Source organism: Lathamus discolor, chromosome 1, assembly GCF_037157495.1.
Source record: "Lathamus discolor isolate bLatDis1 chromosome 1, bLatDis1.hap1, whole genome shotgun sequence".
NCBI lineage: Eukaryota > Metazoa > Chordata > Aves > Psittaciformes > Psittacidae > Lathamus > Lathamus discolor.
The window spans coordinates 20,438,279-20,464,194 of NC_088884.1; the positions used below are offsets into that span (position 1 = coordinate 20,438,279).

The 25,916-nt window shown below is 41.9% G+C and overlaps 2 protein-coding genes across 5 annotated transcripts; one reads left to right on the top strand and one right to left on the bottom strand.

The window, feature by feature from the left end:
* Positions 1–745: 745 nt before the first annotated feature.
* On the bottom strand, positions 746–3,754 carry NDUFA5 (NADH:ubiquinone oxidoreductase subunit A5). The gene is made up of 5 exons (XM_065664133.1): positions 3,646–3,754; positions 3,154–3,198; positions 2,400–2,516; positions 1,488–1,553; positions 746–952 (listed from the first exon to the last, which is right to left on the bottom strand). The coding sequence occupies exons 1-5, from the start codon at positions 3,664–3,666 to the stop codon at positions 851–853; spliced, it is 351 nt and encodes a 116-aa protein (XP_065520205.1). The 5' UTR covers positions 3,667–3,754; the 3' UTR covers positions 746–850.
* Positions 3,754–25,916, top strand: ASB15 (ankyrin repeat and SOCS box containing 15). Of its 4 annotated transcripts, none has more exons than XM_065663809.1 (10): positions 3,754–3,875; positions 15,525–15,666; positions 16,765–16,817; positions 16,914–17,045; positions 17,456–17,614; positions 21,146–21,391; positions 22,026–22,197; positions 22,579–23,149; positions 23,719–23,872; positions 25,223–25,916. In XM_065663809.1, the coding sequence occupies exons 2-10, from the start codon at positions 15,551–15,553 to the stop codon at positions 25,393–25,395; spliced, it is 1,776 nt and encodes a 591-aa protein (XP_065519881.1). In that variant the 5' UTR covers positions 3,754–3,875; positions 15,525–15,550; the 3' UTR covers positions 25,396–25,916. The 4 variants fall into 4 exon arrangements, with proteins under 4 accessions (XP_065519881.1, XP_065519944.1, XP_065520025.1 ...); XM_065663872.1 differs by lacking the exon at positions 3,754–3,875 and adding an exon at positions 9,697–10,230; XM_065663953.1 differs by lacking the exon at positions 3,754–3,875 and adding an exon at positions 11,592–11,659.

Genomic DNA, 25,916 nt, shown 5'->3' on the forward strand with positions numbered 1-25,916 from the left:
TACCTAGTCCAACCCTGCAGTCTAAGCCCTTCCGGGTAAGTCTCCATTATATCCTGGGCATGACGTGCTGTGGTATGGAATACCTCTTTGGTCAGTTTGGGTCAGGTGTCCTGTCTCTGCTTCCTCGCAGCTTTCCCTCCTCCCTGGCAAAGCATGAGGCTCAGAAAGTGCTTGGCCAGACTAAAACATTTTTGTTATCAGCAATGTTCCCAGGCCAAAAGTCAAAACACAGCGCTGCACCAGCTATTAAGAAGGAGAAAAATTACTGCTACTGCTGAACCCAGGACACCAAGCATAGTAACCTACCAGCTAACCAACAAACCTGTTCTTGCCCTCACCTTCAGGGGCAGTTCTCTCGGGTCTTTCCAGAGCTTCCCCTGAGACAGAATTAGCATTGATGTGGGCAGACACCAGTCACCAGATCCCGATCTTGGAATTTGTCTGATCAGACACTGGCAGTGGCTGGCAAAAATGCACAACCCAAGGTGGGAAAGAAGGGCAGGATCATACTTTTCTACAACTTGGATTCTGATTTCAAATGGCCTGTAATATCAGTATTTGTTAACATACAGATGCAGATTATAAAAATTAAAAGGCACAAATATCCTGTTAATAATAAATTACTAAAGAAAATAAACCAAAGGTTGTATAAATTGTGTAACATCTGGAAAGAAATTTCCAAAAAACATTTTTCCAAGAAAAGCAGTCTTTAGATTGCCAAATATAAACAGACATTGGGATGAAATATGTTTTTATGAAGTTATTATATTTAATTTAAGGACAACTGTCAGAAATAATAGATTAATAATTAACTTTTTTCAACTTTCAAGAGCTTACACCATTTTGAAAATCAGATTGGCCATCTCCACTGGTCAGAAGGAGGTTCTTCAACTAGAGGCTCCCATGGTTTCCACTGCACCATTTTTCTTGCCAGAGAAAGCTCACTTTCAGCCTGTTAATAAACACCATACACAAATGCTTAAATTCTGTACAACTGACAAAGTATTAAATTATCTCTACTTCATTATCTAGGTGATGTCACTACCCATAACAGTTACAAACTATCAAAAGGAACTGTGTGTTTTGGGTTTTGTTTCTAAAAACCATACTGAATCACCCCCAAATATGAGACAGTCTGTTCACCAAGGCATTCCCAATGATAACTTCATATTTACCAGTTTATCTGGATTACTCCCCAATATTATTCAGTCGCTTTCTGCCCTTTCCACTGATTTAGGACTCTGTAAGAACCAGTGTAGGTACACCACAGTACACATGTAAGCATAATAGTAAACACGTGCTGTGTTAGGTTTCAGCATGGTCATCCCAATCACATGACAATTCATTTTTAGATTTTTTTTCTGTTTGATTGTTTTGCCACAAATGAAGATATGGAGAACTGTTGATTTTCTGACTGAAGCTTAGCCAAAAGAACACTGAAAACCACAGCTCCCTTTTGTGCTAACCTTCCAATTTTCCCACTTTACCTGTAAAATGACTTCTTCTATGTGACCACTATTCAGTTTGTCCTGTAGCTTTTGCACGTCAGTCTCCTGTGTATTCAAATACACATAAATAAATGTCTATATTTACTGAGAAGTAGAAAGCCCAGATAAACTATGAAAACAATAGTTTAACCAGATCACGCTCTAATCTTCCCCAAACCTTGCACCAAATTAGCTAGCTTCTATCATTTTACATTATCAAAGAAATTTCACACACTTTTCTTATTGGAAATCAAACATTAAACAGTGATAAATATACAAAAAACAAGTACAATTAATGACATCCCAAGAATAATTAGCAGCTCAGGGCTTCAGTATATATCTTTGAAAGACAATTTTGATCTTACCTTTTTATAAAATGATATGCAACCTTCCAATTATCATCTTAAATACACAGTTCCAGTACTGCATAGTTTAATGTACCAAAAAGCAGTTTAAAATGTCAAAGGCAAGGACTGGGCTTTCACCAACCCTATCTAGTGGGAGGTGTGCCTGCCTATGGCAGGGGGTTGTAACTAGATGAACTTTAAAGTCCCTCCCAACCCAAACTATTCTGTGCTTTTGTGATTGTGCTAAGATCCTACACTGTTAAGAGCACATGCATTTTTGTGCAAGTGTGTGGAAATTACCACTGTTCCTAAAAATGTATCTTAAAAAATTATATTTTCTTCTAATTTTCACAAAAAACATCAGAAAGAAATTAACAATTCTTTTTAATATACCATGAAAATGTTCCAGTCAGTAAGAAAAATAAACCTCAAGTCTTCAATTATTTCTGAATTGATACCTGAAGGGTACATGTACTCCTGAAAACAGCCAGTCATTTTGAAAATCTTTCTCGTCATCCTAAAAATGTTTTCATGTGTAACATTTATGAAGCAGCACCGTACTTACCGTCTGCACCAAATTAAACCGCTCATTTATAATCTGCTCAGTGTATTTCCTGTATGCTGCATCTTTGGGAATGTTCTGCAGGACACCAAGGATTTTTGTGTACAGCATTCGCAGGCGCTGAAGTGATGACAAGACATGGTTAAATTACACAACTAGAATTACTTAACTTGTCCTACTTAACCTACTAGCTATCTAACTATACAGAAATATAGAGGGTTATACTATCCAGAAAAGTAGGATTAACAAAGTAAGTAAGTCTGAACCACAGAACTGTGTCTTGGTTAAGACTGGGATTTATCAGGACTGAAAAGTTAGGACTGTCAGAGTCCTCAAAGGACAAAAACAAAGTTGCGATCTGTAGCACATTTGACGTAAAATGGAAACAATAAAATCTGTGTTTCTAATATTAACCATACTTTTAAAAAAATCTGGTAAATTCACATCTGAACCATCAGCTTCTGAAAAACTACCTGGGAAAGATTACTTTGGAGATCAGAGAAATCAAATACTAGTTCATAAAACTATGTACACCAAGGAGGTTTTTGAAAATTAGCACATGCGACAAAAAGCAAACGTACAAAATAACTCCTAATGGTACCAATTAAACTTCTGAGAATTCATTTCCCTCTCACTTTGGAATTATGACAAGTTGTGACTGCTTTATGCTACACAGTGTACCTACTACAGAAATATATACCCAAAAGCCTTCACCTTGCTGACAATTTCCATCAAATACACAAGACACGTGACGTACCTCATGAGGGTTTTCAGCTACGGCCAATCCTACAAGTCCAGTGGTCTGCACACAGAGCATGAACACATTTAGTATACCTAAGCATCCATTTCCGTGCTACCCGATGATTCTGTTTTGGCTCAATATACACCTGACAGCGACCACCCCATGACACGAGTCTCCGCCTCACATCACACACACAGGATCCCATACGCTCTGCGGTGCTTTGACAGGGAGAGAGAGCGAGGACTCCTTCACAGGACAAGGCGGCTGCTGGCAGCCTCCCCGGCGCGGCGAGCTCCGGCTTACCCGCCTCCTTCCCCGGACCCGCCCCTCCGGTAACTGTCCTGTTGCCCTACGAGCACCCGGCGCCTGACCCGCGTACCCCGCGGAACCGGGCCTCATGCTCCCCTCAGCCCTGCCCTCGCGGGGGCCCCGGCTCCCTCTCGCCCTCCGCTGCCCAGTGACAGGCCCCCACTGCAAGCAGGCCGCCCGCCCGGCGCACCGCCTCACCCTCCTCAGCGCCCCCGCCATGGCCGCGCTGCGCGAAACGCCCCGTCGCGCCCTCCGCCGCCGGACACCGATCAGCCGCGCGCATGCGCACACGGGACGCCGGACGCCTGTAGGCACCAGTTAGAGGACGCGGCGAAGGACGCCCTTTTGCGCATGCGCCCCTGCTGCGCCGGCCCCGGTCCCTGTGAGCAGCGAGCGAAGCACAGCGGAGCGTGAGGAACGCGCATGCGGTTTGTAACGCAGCGGTGACGTGAGCGCCGGGCTGTGGTGTGCGCATGCGCGTGGTGGTGGATGAGGTGGCCGGGTGTTCGGCCGCGGGGTTCCTGCTAGGGCCGGTGCGGGGTGGCCTCGCCCGCTGAAGAGAGCCGGGCCGTGTCGGTGGTGCGGTGGCCGCTTGGGGGGCAGGCGGCTGGGCCTTCGCTGCGGAGCGGCGGGGAGGGGAGGCGGTGTCACTGTCTGTGAGGCCGGGCTCGGTGTGGGGAGAGGCCAGGCCTGCTTATGGCTCCTGTTCCTGAATCTGTCGCAGGCCGGGGCCGTGCGCGGCCTTTGTTCGGGGCGGCTGTCCGACCCGAAGGCAGGTCGGGGTTTGTAACTCAGTGCTCCTTGGTGGGCAGGGTCTGCTGTAGCAGTACGCTGCAGTTTGTGCTTTGCTGCACTGAGAAGAGTTACAGATCTGGTTATCCCTTTTAAATCTAAATACTTTTAGCGGTGGGCGTGAAAATTCTAAAGACAGCTTTTGGTCCGTTTGCAGAAGTTAAAATTTTCTAAATGACAAAATACTCCATTGAAAGAGCTGTTCTAGAAATGCATCGCACGGAAGTCGTATGTGTGGCATGTTGCATTTAGGTTTTTAGGATGTTTCTAATAAAGATGCAGCATAATTTTTGTTGATGTGTTTGGGTGGTGACAGCAGTTGAAATCAACTGACTTTTGCCAAGTGATAGCTAACTGCCAATGAGTTCTCAGTGCTGACAGGTTCATAGCTTTGGATTTATTTTCCAAAATATTTTGCAGAGTCCAAGCTTCAGACTTTATTTCAAAGCTCCGTTTCATGGGTCAAACAGAATCACAGAATCACAGAATCCCAAGGGTTGGAAGGGACCTAAAAAGATCATCTAGTCCAACCCCCCTGCAAGAGCAGGGTAACCTACAGTACATCACACAGGAACTTGTCCAGGCGGGCCTTGAATATCTCCAGTGTAGGAGACTCCACAACCCCCCTGGGCAACCTGTTCCAGTGCTCTGTCACTCTTACAGTAAAGAAGTTCTTCCTGATGTTAACGTGGAACTTCCTATGCTCCAGTTTACACCCATTGCCCCTTGTCCTATCACTGGATATCACTGAAAAAAGCCTAGCTCCATCATCCTGACACCTACCCTTTACATATTTGTAAACATTGATGAGGTCACCCCTCAGTCTCCTCTTCTCCAAGCTAAAGAGACCCAGCTCCCTCAGCCTCTCCTCATAAGGGAGATGTTCCACTCCCTTAATCATCTTTGTGGCTCTGCGCTGGACTCCTTCAAGCAATTCCCTGTCCTTCTTGAATTGAGGGGCCCAGAACTGGACACAATATTCCAGATGCGGCCTCACCAAGGCTGAGTAGAGGGGGAGGAGAACCTCTCTTGACCTACTAACCACTCCCTTTCTAATGCACCCTAAGATGCCATTTGCCTTCTTGGCCACAAGAGCACATTGCTGGCTCATGGTCATCCTCCTATCCACCAGGACCCCCAGGTCCCTTTCCCCTTCACTACTTTCCAGCAGGTCAACCCCCAACCTGTACTGGTACATGGGGTTGTTCTTCCCCAGATGCAAGACTCTACACTTGCCCTTGTTAAATTTCATCAAGTTTATCCCCGCCCAACTCTCCAGCCTGTCCAGGTCTCGCTGAATGGCAGCACAGTCCTCTGGTGTGTCAGCCACTCCTCCCAGTTTTGTGTCATCAGCAAACTTGCTGAGGGTGCACTCAGTTCCCTCATCCAGGTCATTGATGAAAATATTAAACAGCACCGGTCCCAGCACCGACCCCTGAGGAACTCCACTAGTCACAGACCTCCAGCTAGATTCTGCGCCATTGACCACAACTCTCTGCCTTCTTCCTTTCAACCAGTTCTCGATCCACCTCACTACTTGATCGTCAAGCCCACACTTCCTTAGCTTATCTATGAGGATGCTGTGGGAGACAGTATCAAATGCCTTACTGAAATCAAGAAAAACTACATCTACCGCTCTACCATCATCCCTCCACCTAGTCACTTCCTCATAGAAGGCTATAAGGTTGGTCATACATGACTTCCCCCTCATAAAACCATGTTGGCTGTTCTTAATGACCCCCTCATCCTTGATATGCCTAGTGATGGAGTCAAGAATAAGTTGTTCCATCACCTTTCCAGGGATGGAGGTAAGGCTGACCGGTCTATAATTACCCGGGTCCTCCTTCTTGCCCTTCTTATAGATTGGTGTGACCTTTGCCATCCGCCAATCCTCAGGCACCTTGCCCGTTTCCCACGACTTACCAAAGATGATGGAAAGTGGCCTAGCAATGACCTCCGCCAGCTCCCTCAGCACCCGTGGGTGCATTCCATCCGGACCCATCGATTTACAGATGTCCAGATTGCATAGCTGATCCCTAACCCAATCCTCATCTACCAAAGCAAACTCCTCCTTTGTCCTGACTCCTTCTGGGGCTATAGAAATCCGGGGCCCTCGGGGAGAGTCTGCAGGAGTAAAGACAGAGGCAAAGAAGGCATTCAGCACCTCTGCCTTCTTTATATCCTCTGTCTCCAGGGTACCCACTTCGTTCAGCAGTGGGCCTATATTGCCTCTTGTGTTAGTTTTATTTGCTATGTATTTGAAGAAGCCCTTTCTATTGTCTTTAACCCGACTAGCAAGATTGAGTTCCAAGGAGGCCTTAGCTGTCCTAATTGCCTCCCTACATCCTCTAACAACTGTCCTATATTCCTCCCACGCGGCCAGCCCCTCCTTCCATAATCCATAGATTCTCCTTTTCCACTTGAGTTTGCCCAGCAGCTCCTTGTTTAACCACGCCGGTCTCCTAGATCCCTTACTTGACTTCCTACTTATTGGGACGCTCCGATCCTGAGCTTGGAAGAAGCGGTCCTTGAATGCTAACCAACTATCTTGAGCCCCTTTACCGCCTAGTACACTTTCCCATGAGACTTCCCTTAGCAGTTGACTGAAGAGGCCAAAGTTGGCCCTTCGGAAATCCAGAACTGTGGCTTTGCTAGGTATTCTATTCCTCCCACACAGGATCCTAAACTCCACCATCTCATGGTCACTGCAGCCAAGGCTGCCATTGACCGTCACCACTTCGACCAAACCCTCCTTGTTGGCGAGTACTAAATCTAGCAGCGCTGCTCCCCTAGTTGGTACGTCCACCATTTGCATTAAGAAATTATCATCAATGCACTCGAGGAACCTCCTAGACTGTGAATGACTGGCTGTGTGAGTCTTCCAGCAAATATCGGGGTAATTAAAGTCCCCCACGACGACTAAGGCATGTAGTCGCGAGGCTACTTCCAGTTGCCTGTAGAAAGCCTCATCAACTCCTTCGTCCTGATCAGGAGGTCTGTAATAGACCCCCACAACTGTATCACCCGTGCCAGTCAGCCCCTTGATTCGTACCCACAGACATTCCACTTGCTCCTCATCCGACCCCGGACAGAACTCAATACATTCTAGTTGCTCTCTCACGTAAAGAGCCACTCCACCACCTCGCTTCGCTGACCTATCTTTCCTAAAAAGGACATAGCCATCCATGACCACATTCCAGTCATGTGAACTGTCCCACCATGTCTCTGTAATCGCCACTAGATCATAACCTTTAGCCCGCACACAGACTTCTAACTCCTCCTGTTTATTCCCCATGCTGCGTGCATTGGTGTACAGGCATTTCAGGGAGCCAGTCCTAGTAACCTTTTTCCCCTGCGAGACAGGGTCTAAAGAGCTATCCTTTCCCACAAGTGAAACAAGAGATTGATAGTCCTCCTTAGCCCGCCATCCTTCAATCCCTAGCATGTTCCTCTTGGGCTTGTCCCCAACAGGCCCAGTTAAATCCCCTCCCCCCTTCCTAACTAGTTTAAAGCCCTGTCAATAAGCCCTGCTAACTCCTGCCCCAAAACCCTTTTTCTTCTCTGGGACTGGTGTATCCCGCCTGTCACCAGCAAGCCAGGTGTCCCATACAGCAGCCCGTGACTGAAAAACCCAAACCCCTGCCTTTGGCACCAGTCACGTAGCCATACATTAACCTGCAGAGTCTTCTTATATATCCCTTCACCCTCGCTTGCAACAGGTATGGAGGCAAACACCACTTGCGCTCCAGACCCTTTAACCAGCCGTCCCAGGGCCCTGTAGTCTCTCTTCATTGCCCTTACGTTCCTCGTAATAATTTCGTCACTGCCAACCTGAAAAACCAGCAGTGGGTAGTAGTCAGACGGCTGCACCAGTTCAGAGAGCTTCTTTTTAACATCTCTAATCCGAGCCCCAGGCAGGCAGCAGACCTCCCTGTGGGGGGGATCCGGTCGACAAATGGGCCCTTCTGTTCCCCTCAGAAGGGAGTCACCCACCACAATTACTCTTCTTTTCTTCTTGGTTGGGGAAGTTCTGAGGCATGTGGGTGAGTGACTAGCCCTGGGTGACTCACTAGATAGATTTGCCTCACCATCTCCATTCACCTGGCCCTGAATTTCCAAGACCTCGTACCTGTTATTCAAGGGCAATTGGGAGGGAGGAAGGGATTGTGAGGGTTTTCGCTTACCTCTCCGAGGAGGAACCTCCCTCCATCCATCCTTGTCCATTAAGCTCTCTCCTTCTGTCTGATGGTAGGAGGGAAGGGGATCCATATCTTGTTGAACCACTTCCCTCTGCCCTTGCCTTAGGGTGTGGTTCCACCAATCTATTTCACTTTCACACTCTCTAATGGCTCTCAACCTTTCTACCTCCTCCCTCAGTTCAGCCACCTGCCTGAGCAGGTCATTTATTTGCTCACAGCGAACACAAGCAGTATCACTGGCTCCCTCCAATACCAGTGCCAGGCTCAGGCATTCGCTGCAGCCAGAGACCTGCACAGCTGCATGTCTGCAGGAAGGCTCAGTCTGGATACCCACATTAGTACTCACTACAGCTTTCGATCGTGTTGTAACCATGATCTATCTGGTCAATCAATCCGTCTACGTCCCTCAGCACTCCTTCCCCCTCCTGTACTCCAGGCGAGCCCTCTCGATGAGGCGGTTGGAACGCTTCCCTGCCCGCTCGCCTGCCCGCGCAAACTGCCTCGACGCTCTCTGTTCGCCGCGCTCCCTGGGAAGGTTTTTTAGCCACTCCCAGCTGGTGCCACTCCTCCTGGCTCCGCCCCCTGTGAGTCAGCCCCTCGCGGGAGCTGAGCTTCCGAGTCCTGGGCAAGTCCTGTTGAGGACTTGAGGCTCCCTCCTCGGTGGCTCTTGTCGCTCTGAGGTGAGGCTCCTGGACGCTGATCTCTCCCCTCTCCGCTCCGGTGTTGCAGGCGTCCTCTCTCAAGCTACTCACCTCAGCAACTGATCGAGAGTGGCTGTTGGTGGCCGGTTTGAATCTGCCACCGAGCCTCCTGGCTCCGCCCCCTGTGAGTCAGCCCCTCGCGGGAGCTGAGCTTCCGAGTCCTGGGCAAGTCCTGTTGAGGACTTGAGGCTCCCTCCTCGGTGGCTCTTGTCGCTCTGAGGTGAGGCTCCTGGACGCTGATCTCTCCCCTCTCTGCTCCGGTGTTGCAGGCGTGTCAGAGATATGTTTGGCTGCTGCTCAGAGCAGTTTTGTGTGATGTATGCTTGGAAATAAAGATGTTTATGTCCACTCATAGTGGATTTTGGTGTAATACGTGTGATTTGAATACGTTTCAACTTCTGACATCCTTTCGTGAAATACATGTTAGGGTTTACAAAAGTTTCTAGTACTTGAATTCAAGTTTTCTGTGATGTAAAAAAAATATGATTGATAACTGATGCTGTGTGCCACAGTAGGAATTTTTGTGCCTGGGAATAGGTCTAATTAGAAATAATGTAGAAGTTTATAAGCAATTAGAATGTTACATATTTTTTGCAAAGGTACTATACTAAAGGGTTGTATGCATCTATTCATCAGTCAGGTCTTTCTGAGGTTGGTAATTTTCTACCTCAGAGAATACACAGAAGTATTCTGGAATTTGTTTAATAAGCAGATGTGTGCATATACCTTCTATGAACTTTAGCTGTGAAATTTGACCAAGAAAAATGCAATAGAATACGGCAGATAGGTGATTGCTCAGTTAATAAAGCAAAAAAAGTATAAAATACTTAAGGGAAAAAAGAATTAGTTAAGGGACATGAGATAGAATGGGAGAAAAAAATAATTGTAGATATAAACATGACATTCATTTGAAGATCCAGCTGTTCCATTAAGGTGTAGCATTATGGCCTAGCTGCTGATTTAAAGGGTGAATTTTGCATGATGAGAAATATTGCTAATAACTGTGTTGTGAGTTTACATAGTATTTATTTGGACAAATATTTCTTCAGAATTCCTTTGGCATGCTCTTGTGGTCATCTTTTCCATCACTGGTAAGCGAACCCAACAAAACAAGTTTCAGAATGCTATGGAGTTTTCCCTGAAAGCCGGTCTTTTAATAAGACACATACTGCCACCATTCCGTAACTTAAGCAAAAGTATTAATACTGGTTACATCAGAATTTCAGTTTTGTGCTTCTCCACTTCCAGGCACTCTTTGAGATTGTATCAGACCTGGAGTTTCCTTCCAAGACACTGAGAATCCCTATTTCCTATCAAAATGAAAATTTTTAAACATTTCTGCCTTTCTTTATTGGATTATTTCTGCTGTGAGGATCCAACCAGATGATCTGTCTCCTGATTATACTAATCGACCACAGGACAAATTGTTCTGTGCCTGGTGATCTCAGCATCATTCGAACAATAGTTCTAACTGTTTAGACAACCCAAGCATGTAGGTGTCCTTACCACGTCCTAGTACAGATAGTAAAAAATACTAAACGATGTTGATGAGATAGTTCATGAAATCAATCCACAGTAGGAAGTTCCACAAACAGTTGCCGTGTCAGAAGTTGCAGTATTATTTATCGTCATTAAATGTTTTTATTGATCTTGTGTCCAAAGATGAGATGCATGTAGTGCCTTAGTTAAGCTTACAGTTTTATGGGTCTGTAAATGCAGGTGAATCATGGGGCACAGAAGGGTTCACAGCATACAATTTCATCAAAACAATTAAAGATAAGTTGTAAGTTTGTTTGTTACATTTCCTTGTTGTCTGTTCATTTTGGTAAAGATAGTAAATAATTGGTTAAAACCAAAACAAGGCAGAGGTGTTGCATCAGTGATAAGTATCCATCGTCTTCCTCATCCCATGCATGTGACTGAACTTGCTGGGTACTGCTGCTATTGATGTTACTTTTGGGTTATTCTGCTTTTGCATCATTGCTGTTTGTGGTGCTGTGCCTCCTGTTTCTTTGCCCAATTTCAAGTTCTTAAATCTAGTAAAATAAGCACAGTAGTTGTCTGTCACTGAATCTTTGCATCCTCTCAGCTTCAGAGATCAGTGTTTTATGGTGTAATATGGTACAGTCTACAGCTAGTGAAAGGCTGAGTCTTCAGAGATTTGATTTAATTTATGTAAATACATTACAGATTTTTGTTAATGTAGCCCTTGAGACTAAGTTAGCAAATAATTTATTTTATTAATGAGAGCTGTTGAACCAATGAGGGCACAGATAATCTTATTATACCATCCAGACCTCGTGTTACATTTGTCAAGATTGTAGAGAAGTCATGTGTAATACTTTCCTGTGGGTCAAGTCTGCTTATGTTACAGTTGCACAAGGTCAGTCCTTAATTTATCTAGCAACTGTGTATTTAATTTTAGAAGTATCACAGGACCCATCAGCTTGCAGGGCACCATTCCTGGCTGTTCAAAAAGCAGGCCCCAGAGTAACAGTGGCAAGATAATGGGTTGCAAAGGTGAGAATATATGGTATGCTCGCCAATTAGACTAACAGAGAAAGAGCTTAAAACTGTAGTATTTAATAGACTGAGTCCAAATTTAGATTGTTATTAATTATTTTATTGCTATTAATAACCTCTTTGCATGCCTAAGGGCCCTCTATTTATAGAGAGCAAAGCTAGGATTGTCTAGTTTATTTTAAGGATAAGAAATTAGAATAACATTAACACTCGCATAACTTTTAACTTTATACCTATGTGTTTAGAAATGATGACTGCTTTCCAAGGAAAGACGCAACTTCCATGATTAGCAAGTAGGTCAGATTTATTTCTGTGAAAAACCAGTAACTTAAGAGAGGAAGCCCTTTTATTTTTTAAAGAAACCAGCAAGAAGTATATCTAGTTTTTCAGGCATAAATGGAAAAATATCAGACTACTCAGTGTTATTTAAGGAAAATATTCTTGGTAATACAAAAAGCAAAAGTTGTTTAAGCATTTGCAGTTGTTTTTTGTGATCTAGTGCCTGGTTCTGGAAATTGCAAAGCTTCCATACATTAATGGGAGAAGATCTTGCTGCTGAGATTTTTAGCTTTTTCATTGCCACATCATGTAGTAGAGTGGGGATATCTCTGCTGCTGCTCAGTGTACTAGCCACGCTGTTATATTCCACTGTGAATCCTAGTGGAACATCCACTCCTCAGTCGGACCTTGTCACCTCAACGCAGTGTATTACCTGCACTGATATTGTACATCAGGCTCTCGAAGCATGTATAGACCCATAGCAATGTGTTCAGAACTTGTGCTGTGATGAGCTCTTTGCCTTATACTTACTCTACCTTGTCACAGTCACTTGCTGCCTTACTAACTTTCTTGTTTTATAATATATTTTTTGTGGGATAAGATAATTTGAAAGCGGTGCACACAACAATTCTGAAACGCTGCTCATCTGAGACCTTTCTGGTTAAGTCTGTGTTCAGGCAGAGCTTAATGTTGCCTGTGGCATAATCCATCTGGGGAATACAGCACTGCAGGAGATGACTGACCAAACAAGTATGGAAGTTACATGACCAGAGGAAAAAAAGTTTCCATGATGACCTCTAAGCTGATTTCTTCCTCTAATCTTTTGGAGAGACAGAGGAAGTAGAAAGGCAATACGTATTTTTCCAGAAATAAAACTATTTTCTTACAAAACAACTATACTGCAAGATGTTCTGTGCACTTACCTCTCTCCTTGGAATCAGTAACATTGGAGGGTATTGATCACCTCACAGGTCTAAACCATATAGATACTGTAATATACCAAACCAGCCTCTTTTTCAGACATTTTTCTATGTGTGGGTCTAAGTCTTCAGGAGTCTTTTTGGTTCAGGCTCTAGGGCAGATATAACATGATGGGCTGTAACATTGTAATTTTCAGTCTTAATTCTCCTAAGGACAGCAACTTCAGTAGGGATTGTGGGGCACAAGTGTCCATCCATGTGGATCTTACAGGGTGACCGTGATTCATTAAAAGTATGCTTCAGGAGTTTCAGCAGTGGCATGAAGTCTTCAAATGGAGGGTTTTCAAAATGCAGGGTGTGAAGAGAGGGGAGGTAGCTTCTCTTTGCCTTTAAGCTGTTGTGGAGGAAGCAAGAGATAATGAATGTTACGTGGTTTTCCTTAAGGAATTATCTTATGTAAATTAACTGGTTAGTCTCATTAGGAGCACTATCCTAATGGATACGTATTTCCCTTTTAGCTGATGACAAGAGGTTGTAGATGTGTTTATTGAGATACGTTTCTAAATCTGCAAGACCAAGAAGGATTTTATCTTTGCTGTCTAAAAGGTTTGTCAGAATGATGGAAGCTTTAAGATGCCATCAGAATTAGAAAAATATTTATAAAAATGTGAAGATAAAGGCACAACAGAACTTGAAATAGAATTCTCCTGCCTGTTGGTGAAGTTTATTGCCAAAAAGGGATGTGGAAGAGAGGCTCAGTTTCATGGCCTTACTGATTATGAGAATTTTACATTCTGGTTAGTAAGAAACTTGTGATAGCGTTCCCCAAAAAACGATGGTTGGCTGCGTTGTTTTGTGTAGCATGTTCAAGTTGCTATGGTTTGTATTACACCTTGGAAGTTTGGTGTGGGATACCTTCCTTTTGAATAAAGCAAATTACATTAAAACTAGACAAACATCCTGCCCAACAGGATGGCAGTCAGTCAGTAGTCTCAGTAATTTCAAAAGCCTTTTATGCATGAGAAGTTCTGCCTAAACTCCAGTATGCCAGAAGATAACTTCGAGAACTTTCCAGAGTTAGTATGATGTGGAGTGGATTTAACATTAGGTAATATGTGAAAGATTCTGGTACATGTGCCTGCATTGTGCTGACAAGTTCACCAGTCAACCTTCTGTGTGAAATCTTTTGCACTGTTATGGTGAAGCCTTGGTTAGAGACACCAGAGGAGGGAGCAGAGAACCCTTCAGAAAATCATTGTCTTTTCTGAACAGCATGAAGGTCTATTCTTCTAAGCTCCAAAATAAAATGTGTCCATGAATATTTATTATTTGTGGAATGTTTTTGCGGACAGAAGTGTCAGTCAAGACCAAAATTGTATATTTTTTCCTTCAAAGAAAATGGGATCAAAGTCGAGATTTTTTTTCCACTTTCCTTCAGATAGTCCATCCTTGCAGTTAAAAACCTGGGCCATGCAAGAGGTTGGAAGCTGCATTATGTGGAATCTGAGTCCAGGAGACCCTTAACTTCTGAGTCAGTCTGACTCTAAGCCCTTACTAATTTAATTTTGGTTTGCAAGCTTTATTGTAATACTCTAAGTAGTAAAGTATTTGTGGATGGGATTATAATATTTGCTATGGTACTTTGATTGGCTTACTGTTTGCGGGAACAATATTGAAATTAGTATAAAAAGAAAACTGGTTAGCACTTTACCTCGAAGATAATTTTCAGAAAATGACCTCTAAATAATTTCCAAACAATGTTCCTTCTCTAATTGCAAAATTACTCTTATTCCATCAGAAACATACAACAGATGCTTAATATAATTGTTTAGTATGTGTGCAACAATTTGGCGATGATAAGTATTCTGTGGGATAGGTACAGTGCATGTAAACTGTGGGAGGAGTAGTTTAAAACTTAAAAATAATTAACAACATCTGGTGTCCTTTGCCTGATTAAAGGACAAAGATTGAATCTACTAAGACTGAATAAAACAGAAGAATTGGCAAAACCTTAAGCCCAATAGTAAAAACCTAGGTAGCTACGGCCAGGCATATTTGAAGTTAATAATTCCCAAACAATTTGAGTGCTTTTCTTTTTTGTGTCTATAATTTTTAAATGTATATGTGTTTGTGTGTGTGTGTGTGTGTGTGTGTTCATGAATTTGTGAATGCTTGCGTTTGACAGGAATCATTTATGAGGTGATAACTGTGTTCACTATCCATTATTCATGCTCCTGTAGACAACATATATTCACTGGCATGATGACCACAGGTTTCAAAGAGGAAAAGTTCCTTTTTATGGTTCACAAATTTTCCAGTGTTTGTCTGTAGATGATAAATGCAGTGTGTGAACAATAAAGAGAGCTTTTCCTAAATTGCATGTCTAGTGCTAAATGTTTCCAGGGTTCACCATCTTTAAACGTGAATTTTAACATTTTAAAATAGAGTCCTAGAATGGTTTGGGTTTGAAGGAACCTTAAAGATCACCTAGTTCTAGCCCTTGCTGCCATAGGCAGGGACACTTCCCACTAGACCAGGGAATAAACTCACAAAAACATTATTAAATTAAAAGATATTTATGGAAACACCTGATTTTATTACAAAAAGTACCTTAAGCAAGACATGATCCTTAGCAGTATATTTTTATGTGTATTTCAAAATAGCTCATCATTATAGCTCACCATAGAAAATGATGGATGAAAGAGAAGATTTGGTTGAAGATCTGCTCACTGAGTATGCCATACAGCTTAGCATCCAAGAATCAAATGGGGCCAAACCACCAGTGTCTTCCAGCTATAATGACAGGTACTGTCCATTCAGTATGTTAGAGATTATGCCATATTTTAAAGAGTGTTCTGAGACATTAGTATTTAGTCCAAACTAGAACAACAATGAAAACACCACAGGGGTGTTCCAGTAGGGGTTCATACATACTTCAATGTTACAGTTAAGAGTGGTTCCTGTGATTAGGAAATGTAGGGCTTAGCTGAGCTACATGGCATGATGAGAGCTTTGCAAGTGATACTCACTTGGCTAAACTAATACTTTGCTTTTCAGGCCATTTACCTTCTTATGAAAAGTGTGTCAAACAAAGCTAAGCTTTGTGTTAATAGTTCTTCAGCAATAATTCCATGTCGTGGTTTAAACCATGAACCCAGGACATTCCATAAATACATTTTGTAGATTGTTCTTTCTAAAACGGAAAGAGCTGTAAGTCATTGGGGACTGTTAACATTTCCCCATTTCCTGTGGGCTCTCATGAAGGTCTGCGTCCTCCTTGGGCTCCTGTTGTAGGACTGGAATCTTCCTTTTCTCTGAAGGCTCTCCACAGAGCCGCTGGGTTATTTGGCTGCTTTTTCTTTTTTATTAAATATGATCTATTTTTTTAATGTGCTCTTACCACCAAAATAGCTCAAAGAGCTAGCAGGCACCAATAATTAAATCCCATCTCATGGAGGTTTAAATGGTATTGTTAAAATTCTTACACCTCTTTTCCAGGGAAAATGGTACCATTTTTCCACTGAGATCATCAAACTCTCCTTCATTAGTGAATATTGACATTCTGACACCATCACATTCTCGTTTGCTGTCTTTAGGTTTCTGAATCTGACGGGATCATTTTTGTAGTGTGGGGCAAATACAGCTTTTAGTCCATGTAAGAATTCTTCACCAGATTAGGAATTTTATCAGGTCAGTCCTCCACAGGAATTCTGCGCTTTAGCAGTTTAGATACTCTGAAGGACCACAGAGTTTAACTTGGGAGGCCACAAGACTAATCAAGTTTGTAGCTGATATATTCAAAGGAAAGTTGGCTCAGATGAGAACCTAATGGGAAATACTGAACAAATATTAGAATGCATCTACTTTATATTTTCTATTTTCTGCTCTTTTTTTTTTTGATAGTTTTGTACCACCTAGTGAGGAAAATAGGAAAATTGTAACATCCATAAAGCAAGGTAAAAACCCTAAACCAAAATAGTCCCTTTGCAAAAATAAGCTTTCTGTATATTATTTTACCAATTGTATCTCATTTACCTGTTGGAATTTTTAAGGTGAAGTATTTGGGCTCCAAGAACTAGTGAAACAGAAATATGCTTTGGATGAAGCTGATGAAAGAGGGTGGTTTCCACTGCATGAAGCTGCAGTTCAGCCGATTCAGCAAATACTTGAAACCATTCTAGATGGTGAGTGAAGTGAAAATATCCCACAATGTAAGGGAAGCACCAAAGAATCATAGAACAATAAATACCCATCCACTGCAACAGGTTAGAACTTCTCAATAAACGAAGTATGATCAGATCCTCCATGGAGCATCTTGCTTATGTTGTTTAAGTACTTGGGCAAATTTTCTTTTGGGGAAAGTTCCATTAATTTGCATCAACAAAGAACTTGGACTGTTTTTAATGTTTTGTTCAGAAACCTACAGAACGAAATTACTGTTCAGGATGTTTGTCAGTACTAGTTAGGCTAACTTAAACATAATTACAAGTAATTTTCATAAAGACTTAGTATTTAAGGATTTCTAGTATATGTGTATGTGTTAACAGCCTTGTGCTTTAATATTGTCTTATCTTTTCTCACTTTCTTACTCTAGCATCTTATAAAGCAATGTGGGAATACAAAACATGTGATGGAGAAACACCATTAACTTTGGCAGCAAAAGCAGGCTTCGTGGAGAATGTCCGAACGTTGTTGGAAAAGGGTGTTTGGCCCAATACCACAAATGACAAAGGAGAAACTCCACTTCTTATCGGTAATTGTCTCTTCTCCCCGGGTTTAATCAGAGCGAATGGCAGTGCTTCCCATCTGCCAAGTACTCACCCAAGAACTCCTGTGGGCTTGCGTGGTTTAGATGCTGGTCATCATTTTAGATGAAACTAAAAGCCCAGCACTTGGTGAAATGTACCCAGTGTTCAGTTCAGCACTCATAGTGCTTTAGGTGATCACTGAGCTCATCTTAAAGATGGCCTTTATGCTTTAAGTGATTGCTGAGCTGCTCCTAAGAAAACAGGACCTATTTTTTTCTAAAAGAACCTTATCTCTGCCTTCAGGTGCTATAAAACTTTTTCCAACCTTTGGTCCTATTTGACCTTCTTAAGGTACAAGTACAGTATAAGAATAAGCTGATGTGTTAGCTTAAATGTACTTTTGTGGAGGTCTGGAGGTTATTAGAGATTTTTTGTTTTATCGGATGATTTCTTCTGGAGCAGGCAAGTATTTTCAATTTCAGAATCTCACAGAATCACAGAATCACAGAATCCCAAGGGTTGGAAGGGACCTAAAAAGATCATCTAGTCCAACCCCCCTGCAAGAGCAGGGTAACCTACAGTACATCACACAGGAACTTGTCCAGTCGGGCCTTGAATATCTCCAGTGTAGGAGACTCCACAACCCCCCCGGGCAACCTGTTCCAGTGCTCTGTCACTCTTACAGTAAAGAAGTTCTTCCTGATGTTAACGTGGAACTTCCTATGTTCCAGTTTACACCCATTGCCCCTTGTCCTATCACTGGATATCACTGAAAAAAGCCTAGCTCCATCATCCTGACACCTACCCTTTACATATTTGTAAACATTGATGAGGTCACCCCTCAGTCTCCTCTTCTCCAAGCTAAAGAGACCCAGCTCCCTCAGCCTCTCCTCATAAGGGAGATGTTCCACTCCCTTAATCATCTTTGTGGCTCTGCGCTGGACTCCTTCAAGCAATTCCCTGTCCTTCTTGAACAGAGGGGCCCAGAACTGGACGCAATATTCCAGATGCGGCCTCACCAAGGCTGAGTAGAGGGGGAGGAGAACCTCTCTTGACCTACTAACCACTCCCTTTCTAATGCACCCTAAGATGCCATTTGCCTTCTTGGCCACAAGAGCACATTGCTGGCTCATGGTCATCCTCCTATCCACCAGGACCCCCAGGTCCCTTTCCCCTTCACTACTTTCCAGCAGGTCAACCCCCAACCTGTACTGGTACATGGGGTACATCTCCCATGTCACTTCCCTCCCCTCTTTCACTGAAAATAAGTTTCAACTGCATTTCTAAGTAATACCCCAATTCAAAGAAAGAGAATTCCTTTGGAAGATTTTATGCTGTTGGTAGACTTAAATGAGCTTTACTATGCATGAGTAATTTAGCTATATTAGTTTCTAATTTCTCCTGAAGAGAATCAATCTACAAAATCAGTACAATATTAGAAAATACAATCTATAATACAATTATCAGTATTTTTCAGTTCTCCAAATTTTTGTTGACTTGTCAGATGCAATTACCATGTTAACTTTTAAGGCCCAGAGGCATTTCTAGAAGGTTCCTCTGTAATGTCTTGCTTTAGAATTGTAGAATCATAGACTAGTTAGGGTTGGAAAGGACCTTAAGATCATCTAGTTGCAACCCCCCTGCCATGGGCAGGGACACCTCACACTAAACTATGTCACCGAAGGCTTTGTCCAACCTGGCCCTGAACACCACCAGGGATGGAGCACTCACAACTTCCATGGGCAACCCATTGCAGTGCATCACTGCCCTTACGGTGAAGAACTTCTTCCTTATGTCCAATCTAAACTTCCCCCATTTAAGTTGGAACCCATTACCCCTTGTCCTATGGCTACAGTCCCTGATGAAGAGTCCTTCCCCAGCATCCTTATAAGCCCCCTTCAGGTACTGGAAGGCTGCTATGAGATCTCCACGCAGCCTTCTCTTCTCCAGGCTGAACAGCCCCAACTTCCTCAGCCTGTCTTCATACGGGAGGTGCTCCAGTCCCCTGATCATCCTCGTGGCCCTCCTCTGGACTTGTTCCAATAGTTCCATGTCCTTTTTATGTTGAGGACACCAGAACTGCACACAATACTCCAGGTGAGGTCTCACAAGAGCAGAGTAGAGGGGCAGGATCACCTCCTTTGACCTGCTGGTCACGCTCCTTTTGATGCAGCCCAGGATACGGTTGGCTTTCTGGGCTGCGAGCGCACACTGAAGCCGGCTCATGTTCATTTTCTCATTGACCAGCACCCCCAAGTCCTTCTCCTCAGGGCTGCTCTGAATCTCTTCTCTGCCCAACCTGTAGCTGTGCCTGGGATTGCTGCAACCCATGTGTAGGACCTTGCACTTGGCAGTAAACTTCGCGTTAAGTTCTTTTTAGGAACTGCTAGACTATGAAACTTCAAAGCCATCTGTAGCCTTTGCTTTTAATGAGTGCTGCAAGGGGTCAACTAGAGCTAATGAAAAGGGTCTTTACCCCTTATAATGACAGTTTATTTTCCTGGTTATTTCTCTATACAAACTTATGAAAGTGAGGTTTGTCAGTTTGTTGTTGCTTATATGGTGCTTTTCACGGTTTTGTGTCACTTAGCACTGAAAATGTGGATGTAGACATTGCTGTGCATCATACATTTCAAACTTAGTCTAGAGTATCAGGTGCTTGACTTTTAATAAGTGATGGTCATTATTTAGTTACTCCTTTTAATTTTAAATCACTGGACCAAAGGGCTTTTTAGTAGCAAGGTAACTGCTGAAGAAGTTTCTGTCTAGTGGGATGATTTCTGCTTCCAGGTACATTTGGTAATACTCTACCTCAAAGCAATTGTGGATAAATGCAAAGAGTGTTGCCTCTTCAAAACTTTCTAAACTATATAATGGGACATTCACAAGAGTTAAACTTGTTAAGCCTATGATGCTGATCTCTCTCAGCTGCCCACCAGTCACTGGAGAGATCTCCTATTCAGAAGTAAAATTAGATTCTCACTCAGGATCACTGTTTTATATGTAAATAATTTTGCAGGTGTAGTTACCCTTGAAAACCATGGAACCTAAAAGGACAGAACGTTGCCTCTAAGTGTGACAGATAATCAACTGTACTTTGACTGACAACACCCACTGAGTACGTTAGGATTAGAGTTACTAGATGACAAAGCCACAAGTAGAATTTTTTGGGGACACTCTAATGTTTACACCAGCTTTAGAAGTAAGAACCATATTCAAATATGTTATTTTCATTGTTGCTTTCCTTTGATACACCTGCTTCTGCTTTCTCAGAATCAAAGCAGTGCTGCTTTTGCCCTCTGTGCTCCCAACTGACATATTTCCAGCTTCTGTTGGTTTACCTTGATTTCCTGAGCAGCTGACATTACCCCTAACTTACCGGTAAATTGGATTCCTAGATTTCTAGGACTGGGAATCTTTTTAATTTCCTCATATCAGTACAAAAGGAAAAGCCTTTCTGAACTTAATAGATGTCTTTCACTTTTAAGATAAAATACCTGAAAATGTATTTTCTTCCTTTTTTAAATATCTTCAAGCTGTAAGAGGGGGCTCTTTTGAAATGGTGTCCACTCTGATTAAACACAACTGTAGTATCCACCAACCATGTGTAAAACGTTGGTCAGCAATGCATGAAGCTGCAAAACAGGGACGCAAAGACATTGTTGCTCTTCTTCTGAAGAATGGCGGAAACGTGAACCTTAAGGATGGATATGGAATAACACCATTAGGTGTAGCTGCTGAATACGGTCACTGTGATGTGCTGGAACATCTTATTCATAAAGGTATGTATCTTATTTGTAAAGATATGCACGGGCATACGTCTTACCTGGTTGCTGGGGTATTTTAGCATGATCATGGAAAAGGAAGGAGAGAGTACTGATGAATGAGGAGATTGGTTTCTTGGAAGGAAATTAAGCATATGTGAGAGATCCTGCTAGACCAGAGTGATTCTTTCATGTTTCCAGAATACATATGAGAGGAGTGGCAGAGTAGATACCAATCCATTTCAGTCAAGGAGGGCCTTACTGCTGCTATACATGCCCCTCTTGTTCTTCTTTCTTGCTCTTTACTCTTGTCATTCCCTTCCTTCCCTCTCTCCCTCTCCCTTCCTCCCTCCCCTGTACAGAATTATATTAGTATTAATTAATGAAATTAAGTATTTTTTAAATATGCCAGAATTTTGGAAATCCTCAGTTGTAACACTTATGTTCAAAGCAGACCCCAGTCAGGTGAGCATTTGAACTCATCTCTGTACAACTCTTGTTTTGCCTTTGAGTTTTAAATTTGCCACAAGAAATATTTCTTGTTTTGGTAGCATTTTAATTTAAATACATCCGAAAATGAAGAGGAAAGTACTCTGGGATAATTTATATGATGATCTACCAATCATTTTGAATATAATTATATCCTCTCAAGGTGGAGATGTTCAGGCCTTAGCAGATGATGGTGCATCGATACTTTTTGAAGCAGCCGGAGGAGGTAATCCAGACTGCATAGCCCTTCTTTTGGAATATGGAGGAAGTGGCAATGTGCCTAATAAGGCAGGACTGCTTCCCATACACAAAGCAGCTTATGAGGGGCATTACCTGTGAGTACAAGCTTGAACTTTACATTTTCTATAGGATTCAACGTGGCAGAAGGTCACATTGATGAATGGTAAACTTGCAAATGTTATAAACTTGCATTTATATTTCAGAAATGCCTACAGTAGCATTAGTTTGAATTAACTTTCAAGCCATTTTCTAACATAAACAAAGCAAAATGCAAAATGTACTCCTTAGAACTGAGTGAAAACCACTGAAACAACTTAAACACAAGGTCCTGTTTGACAGTGTTCAAAACTGGTGTTTCTGTGTTTGAGTATTCTTGTTTAAAGTGTCTAGCTGGTAATTTAGCGTATAGCTGAATCAGGGTCATTTTCTTTATTCAGGGAACTGTTGCCTAACTAGTTCTACTCGCTGTTTTTTAGGGCCCTGAAGTATCTCATTCCGGTCACATCCCAAACTGCAATCCAAAAAAGTGGAATAAGCCCTGTTCACTCAGCAGCAGATGGCCAGAACTCACAGTGTTTAGAGCTCCTCATTGAACATGGTTTTGATGTTAATACTCTCTTGGCTGAACACATTTCAGATAGTTACGATGACAAAAGGAAAACCGCACTTTATTTTGCTGTTTCTAACAATGACATTCTTTGCACTGAAATACTGCTCAAAGCGGGGGCAAATCCAAACAAGGATCCTTTAAACTGTCTTCTTGTGGCAGTGAGAGCTGGCAACCATGAAACTGTAAGGCTGCTCCTATCTTACGGAGCAAATGTCAACTGCTACTTTATGTTGGTTAATGATACACATTTCCCCAGCGCCATTCAGTATGCTTTGAATGATGAGGTGATGCTGAGGCTGTTGCTCAATCATGGATATAACGTGGAGATGTGTTTTGACTGTATGCACCAAGATATCTTTGGAAATTCTTTTGTGTGGTCAACTCCAGAGGAAGAGATTCTCCCCGGGTGGACTTCTTCTGTAATAAAGGATAATCCAGTAAATACATAACTTCCTTCTTTTCACTTTGCTCTTTCCATTAGCCATCTTTAAACATTCCAGATTACTGTGCGGAATTAAGATTAACATACTGGCAAAATCCTTTTTTAAAACACCCTTAAAATAAAACAACCATTTGCATTTCCTACTCTGAGATAGAGAAAATTATGTACATAGGTTGGTTTTAGATTGGGGCTCTTATATTAGAGCTTAAGGAAGGATGTTTTAAGAAATTTTGGGGCAGGGTTCTGGAATTTCTGTTCCTATCCTAAACCAGTGGTGTGGATGTATTTCCAAAGAGGTATCGCTGTTGAACAAAACAGTGCTGCAAATTATAGCAATGTTATAGTAATTATTGGCCTTCAGGCCTGTCCAGATAAATTAAGGGATCACAAATGTTAAGGATGGAAGAAAATTACTTTTAAAGTAATGTACCGAGGCATCAGTTCATGACTGTTAAATGGCATTGATAATACTTTGTTTAAATTAGCTTGTGTAATTGCTTGAAAATGTGTAATTTTGGTATTCTGCACAGATTTCGAACTTATGACTTATGTTCTTCCTTTCAGTTCTGTGACTTTATTGCTGTTCCTTGGTTGAAACATCTAGCAGGAAAAGTGGTTCGTGTTTTTATAGACTACATGGATTATGTTCCTCTATGCACAAAAATTAAGTTTGTCTTAGAAACACAGAAAGAGTGGACAGAGATACGTCAGATATTGGGTAAATATATAACTTCCAGTTAATAATGGTCTGTTATGGGAAACCTTTAATTACTGAAGTCGGATCACATTCATCCAAAGTGTTTTAGCAGTCCAGATATGTACTAGCAAAGAACCAGGTTGTGCCTGTCATCCAGTTCTTGAGACAGATTGCCACTGCTCATAAATTAGTTATTCAGTCTGGAATATGGCAAACCTGCATCTGGCAAGAATTAATCTCACAAGGAATGTCACAGTTGTGTGGGAAGCCTTTTTAGTTAAGCCAGATCACTGAGGTACTTCTCAAACTCCTTATTAACCCATGTGACACTAGTCATTGCACAGCTATAGGGCACAGCTCTTTTTACTGAGGAATATTGCTTGCACTTCCATCCTTTTTGCTCCCTTTATCTCTCAAGTCTATTAATCGTTGAAGAATTATTGTTAAGAGCATGGTTTAGATTATGTTCAAGGTGATAGGTGGTAATGAGTGTTCCATTACAGTCTCTGTACTATCATTTCCTAATTCTGATTTACATGATTGACATCTAGAGTTGTCATTGCTAATAACGTGATTGAATAATATTTCTTACATATGCTTTAATTTTGAATTTCTACACGTTAGCCTGGACCTTCCACTATTGGTGGCGCCAGAGATAAGTTACGCCCATTTTAACTTAAAGAAGTGTTTTGGAGAATGTATTAAATGTTCTCTTTGCATTAATTTTGACCTCTTTTTGTTTTTAAGTTTAAATAGAATTTGATTTCATTTAAGATTGTAAAAAAAAATTAGGTTTAAGACTGGTACCCTGTATTTGATTTTGCTTCAGTATTTTACATTGGCATGCAGAGGGACTCCTTTTTGTTAGTGTCACAGGAACATTCAAATACTTTGGTAGTCTTAACTACTGATATTCCAAGTATGGTGAAAGATTTTGTTATGCTCAGGAAGGCTAAATCAGACTGAGCGCTCTGACTGAGGTAAATTCTGGTAAGAAGTATTTGTTTAGAAGACTCAGCAGGCCTGAGCATGGGAAGGTCTGGTCCTTCTGCTTTAGTGATGAAATGGATGGTGCCATGGGTGCACCGGAGACAGTGCAGTGTACATATTTCCAGAAGTGAGACATTTCCCAAAGTGGGACAATAATGCTAAGCAGTTAGCTGACAGAAGAAGTTTGGTTAATATTAGCTTCGTGTATCATCACAATTCTGAAGTGACAAGAATTGTATTTTGTCAAAATTGTAGTGCCCCAAGATACTAGATCGTGCTACTGATTTTACTAGAGCATGTTTTGAGATTGCTAACTGGCTTAAAATCCCTGTTAATGGCATTGATATTCCCACCATTTCTTTCTCTCCATCACTTATTTAGACAATCCTCGCCCATTGAAACATCTCTGTCGCCTGAAAATACGTAAGCTCTTGGGGTTAAAGAGACTGCAGCAACTGTCATCCATGAAGAAGTTTCCACTTCCACCAATTCTCAAGAACTATATCCTATATAAAGAATATGATCTGTATGGAAAAGGGATACAGTTAGAATAGTTTTTAAAAAAAACTGCATACAGTCTGTAATTTGACTCATTTCCTCACTTTTTTTTTACTAGCTAAAGAGCTGTTTGTTTTTCATATTCATTTATAACATTTCTCATACTTGTTGTGAATAGCTCTTTTATGGGAACAAATTTTTCTTCAGAACTAGTACATTAAAGATCATGTTTTAGCACAACATTTTACTACCCAAATATAAACTAAAATCAGAATAAGGATGCTCTAATAATTATGTAAAACAGTACCCTCTAAATGGGAATTCAGATGAATAAAGGATGAAAGGATAAAATAAGAATTTTCATGATAGACTTCCCAATGAAGATGATAAATACAATTGATGCTCTCACCTTGTGGCACAAGTTTATTTATAAAGGAAAATAAAGGTCTAATTTAGCTTGGCAAAGAAAATTAAACCACAAAATGCATGTCTTCTGTCATGTAGTTGGCCCAAAATGTAGCACATTTTGTACTTTGATGATCATGGTCCTATTATAAAATTCTCCAAACACTTACAA